This window comes from Cyprinodon variegatus, unplaced genomic scaffold (genome assembly GCF_000732505.1).
Source record: "Cyprinodon variegatus isolate N-32 unplaced genomic scaffold, C_variegatus-1.0 Scaffold223, whole genome shotgun sequence".
Taxonomy (NCBI): domain Eukaryota; kingdom Metazoa; phylum Chordata; class Actinopteri; order Cyprinodontiformes; family Cyprinodontidae; genus Cyprinodon; species Cyprinodon variegatus.
This window is the reverse complement of record NW_015150676.1, coordinates 55,626-60,525: the sequence shown is the minus strand read 5'-3', so window position 1 is coordinate 60,525 and position 4,900 is coordinate 55,626. Positions and strand designations below refer to the sequence as shown.

The 4,900-nt window shown below is 37.4% G+C and overlaps 1 protein-coding gene across 1 annotated transcript in view; it reads left to right on the top strand.

The window, feature by feature from the left end:
- Nucleotides 1-1,771, top strand: part of hand2 (heart and neural crest derivatives expressed 2) — a 10,169-nt gene extending 8,398 nt beyond the window's left edge. The window contains exon 2 of the mRNA XM_015380849.1: nt 798-1,771. Within this exon, the coding sequence (XP_015236335.1) occupies nt 798-914 (117 nt within the window). The 3' untranslated portion in view covers nt 915-1,771. The remainder of the gene's footprint in view (nt 1-797) is intronic.
- The last annotated feature ends 3,129 nt before the right edge of the window (nt 1,772-4,900 follow it).

Genomic DNA, 4,900 nt, shown 5'->3' with positions numbered 1-4,900 from the left:
TCTAATGAACAGCCTGGTTGATGGTGCTTCTGCTCTCTAATGAACAGCCTGGTCAATGGTAGATTCTGCTCTCTAATGAACAGCCTGGTCAATGGTAGATTCTGTTCTCTAATGAACAGCCTGGTTGATGGTGCTTCTGCTCTCTAATGAACAGCCTGGTCAATGGTAGATTCTGCTCTCTAATGAACAGCCTGGTTGATGGTGCTTCTGCTCTCTAATGAACAGCCTGACTGATGGTGGATTCTGTGGGTTTTTCTGCTGCAGTGGTTTACCGCTAAGGGAAGCATGGAGGCTGAATCAAAGCAAGGATACAGGATGAGACATGCTCCCACCAATTATAGTAAACACATCCATCTGTCCGTCCCTCCGTCCATCCATCATCATTCTGTATCATTTATTTTTTGTGTTACTTAATACAACCCAGCCTTTTAGGTTTAAAGCAGTTATTATTATTCTGATGTTTTGCCAACATGGAAAACAAAAATCCGGTACCTAGCCAGAAAATAACAGAGGGTTTTTACAATGAGAGTTACTGAATTGATTTTCTATTGAATTATAAATAAAAATGGTTTTCCTAACCTAATATTCACTTTACATTATTTTTATCACTCTGTATTAGAGACCTCGTTCTGAGTTTTCTAGCTGCATGAATTAATTGAAGTAAGAACAGTTCTAAATCTTACTTGACATAAAAGGCCAAAGTACTGTTAGAAAGCTATTCTGTTTTTATCCCTTTAGCTCATTCCATGTACTCAGACACTTGTCCTGTCTAATAATGACATTTGAAATGTCTGCAGGTGGAGATCCCTAAAGCTGCCTCCTCATCTTCGTCCTCGTTGTCAGTAGGAGATAAGAAGAGCAAAGGTCGGACAGGATGGCCTCAGCATGTCTGGGCCCTGGAACTCAAACAGTAGTGAACCCTCCACTCCCAAACTTGACCCCCAGGCTCTGATGAGCTTTGAGGCTGCTCTGCCACAGCTCTCTCAGGCTTCCCACAGCAGCGGGGCTGGATGGACGCTGCATATGGACCTCCTGCTGCTGGGCCATGGAAGGAGCCAGTGTCAGAGCTGGAGTCCTGCCAAAGGGCCCCATCCACACAGGGACCAGCGCAATTCTTTCCCCGGCACACTTCTGAACAGACCAAGCCACCCCCAGCCCAAACACACACATTCAAACGCATCTGTTTACTAATGTTTCTGCATAGCTGACCACACCAACGGGGAATTGTGTGTGTTTTATTTAAGGGAATATATTTATGTTTAAGTGGCCATTAAACGGGTTTCTGCAAGAACTCTAACTCTGATGTATGTGAACACATCTCTCTCTCTCCTACCGCAGTTTTAGGTTGTAAACGTATAGTGCCGTCACACCGTTGACAGAGTGTCCGTGTTTTTGTGTGAAAATGTGCTAGGAGTCTAATTAATGCTTCTCGTGGGATGTAAACAGTGTCGTAAAAAGAATAAAGGCACCGCGTGGTGAAAAGGTGACTGGTTCAAACTGGGCTTATCTCTGCATCTCAAAGAGTACCAGGTTGGTTTTTACCGCATTTTCCTTCACATCATTATCATAGTTTATTACATTTAGACCAGATACTAATTTAACAGAAATCACTAAGATGGAAATGTGCTTTCTGCCAGAAATTGTGCATCAATTTTGTGGCCTTAAAATACGGGGCAAAATAAACATGCATGCATAGTCGTATAAATTTCTAAATCTGTCAATATATCTAGTTAAATTTTTATTTGTTCCTCGCCACCTGCGGTAACTAGCTGTAGAAACAAATAGTTCAACCAAGAAAACAAATTTAGAAATTACATAGCTTCAAGTTACACCATTACATGAAAAATTTACAAGAAAAAATAAAAAATGCATAATTACCGCTCAAAAATGTACATATAAAAGCAAAACAAATTACGATTACCACTCACAAATTTAAAAGCAAAATTTTAAAAATGTATGATTACAGTCATAAATTTACAGACATAGATCACAAAATTACAAGCAAAAATAAAAAAAGTATGATTGCAATCACAACTTTACAAGTGGAAATAACAAATTAATAAGTTAAAATCACAAATTTGAGTCAAATTCATAAATTTTAAAGCAAAAATAAAAAAAAACAGTATGATTACAGTCACAAATGTACAAATGAAGATCACAAATTTACAAGTAAAAATCACATACCGTATTTTCAAGTTAATATAAAAAAGGTACGATTAGCACTCAAAAATATAAGACCACTAACCACAAATGTACGAATGTTACAAAAGGCTCAAATTAAACTCACAGGTAAAAATGACGAGTTTTCGAGTACGAATCTAAAACCCCTGATGCAACCATTCCACTCCTTCCCAGCTGTTTGAGGTTATGCACTTAAAAGATTTTGCCTACTGTCTTTAAAAGAGAAGAAGAGAAAGAGGAAGAAAACTGAAGCACTAAAAGTTGCACGGTGACTGCATTTAAAGCAATAGTAAAGGTAAAACTACTGATCTCGATTTATTCAATGGATTGCTGATAAGCTGTTGGTAGTACACGGTGCTGTGAAGTCACCAGTCACCATATTGGTACTCCCTACAAAGATCGGCCCAAATGTAAACAATATGTGCGTCATCACTGTAGTCAGATATTAAGAATATCACACACACACACACACACACACACACACACACACACACACACACACACACACACTATCTGATGATGTGCCAAACGTGCTAAATTGATGATGTACATGTAATAAAGATGTTTTGATTACACTGTTATGGTAATTTCATTAGAGGCATTTTATGGTGCGACTCCGTGAGAGTGGGGAGTACCAAGATGGTGGCAGGTGACTTTAGTTTTTTTCGGCCTAACAGCAATCCAGTGAATAAATAGAGATCAGTGGATATAACACACGATGATGATTTTGCTTTAGTCTTTTTCCTCTTCTATGTGTTTAAAGGCAGTATGCAGACAACCATAAAGTGCATTACTGCCACTAACTGGTAAGGAGTGCAACAGCTTCATCACAGGTTTTAGATTCATACTCAAAATCTTGTGAATTTGTGATTTTACCTGTATTTTTTAGTTGTAACTTGTATTCATAACTGTTAAAGCTGTATTTCCACAGACAAAACATCATGATGTCACATATATGTATAAAAGGTGTAAATACAAATCTTATTATGTTTATTGACCTACATTTACAAACATGTACACATGCCTTTTTATTGACAGTCATCTTACCCCATACTCAAATGACCCGCAATAGACCAGTTATATCCAAATGAGAAAAAGCTGTTTGGCTTTGCAGCCAATTGTTGAATGCCAGAGCGACCAGAGTTTAACCATCATAGGGTAAATATAATGGAATCATTTCACTGCAAATTTGTTTGAAGAAAAAAATGTGCAGAAAAAAAAAAATTGTGAAGTAAAGCAAACTGGGTTCTCGACCACAACTTGTTTAAAAATAATCACTGTTTTCTTGCAGTGCTTTATGGTCTAAATATCTCTCAAATGTGTTAAGGACAAAAGTTTAAAATAAAGTGGAAAACAGCAGAAATTTAAATATTAATGAATCACTTAAAACAAACAAAGGTTTTAGGATTAAAAAGGCTTTCATGTCAACAGTGATCGATTTGAAGAGAAAATCCAGGTTTTCAGCTGCAATGTGGGAATGCAGGACAAATGTGAATCTGCAAACTGCTGTTTAACCGCAATAATAAAAGTAAAGATGAAGCCAAAGATTGGAACACAAGATGTATCATGAAAGTGTTTTTAATTGAGTTTGGACTGATTGACAATAAGAACATCCAAGATCATTTCAAGCAGCCTAATGATGTTCAGTAGTTTTGTGTCTATAGGAAACTGGAAATGTTGGGATAATTCTAAACAGCCATAAATGTTCAATTTATTTATTTGTAAGTATCAATACATTTTCATTTAACTATGACAACATGGGAAAGATCTTCCAAAACATGTATTTAAAAGGTTGGACTGTTGCAGTGACCCAGTCCCAACAACATGCAACATGTTATAAATCCATTTAATTTTACTGACAAGCTTTTATTTTGGCAACAATTTATTTTATTCAGATCATTTGTAAAACTAAACTGTGACCTTGGGCTCTGAAAAATGAAAAAAAAAATCCCATGATGAAACAATTTGGAAAGCTTGTCAGGGGCAAATTTTAATAAACATCTCAAATTAACATTGCACACAACTTTAGAAAGGGAGGGTTTGGAAAATGAACAAACATTTTTAGGGACATAATAATGATAATCTAATAATAAAAATAATTATAATAATAATATAATCATAATAATAATAATCTAACCCCCCCATCAGTCAGATTCACAGCTGTGGCATGTCTTAAAATCTGCCTGAGCTGATTTATATGACCGCGCTTCCCTGGGATTAGAGCAGCTTTCCAGCTATGACAGAACCTAATGCTAGCTAAACACAAATTTGGAAAAAAGTCCTGTGCTTTTGTTTTTAACTTTTTTTGGAATAGCACAGATTTTATCACGTGTTAATCATGAAACTTCAAATTAAAATAAACAACGGTCCAATCTATATTGTATTAAATTACTACACCACATAAAAAATGATTTTCTAAACTATTAAAATAAAAAACATCTTTTTCGGATGCTCCCTGTATGCCTCCCTGGGGAGGAGTTCCAGGTACATCCCACCGGGAGGAGACCCAGGGGACGACCCAGGACATGAAGGAGGGACTATGTGTCTTGGATGGTCTGGGTCCTGGGCCTGCCTTTGGCTTCCCCCAGCGGAGCTGAAGGAGGTGTCTCTGGTGAGGAAAGTCTGAGAGTCTCTGCTGGGACTGCGGCCCCTCCAACCTGGCCCCGGATGAAGCAGAAGATGAGGAGTACGACGAGTACAAGAACCTTCAAAATCTCTC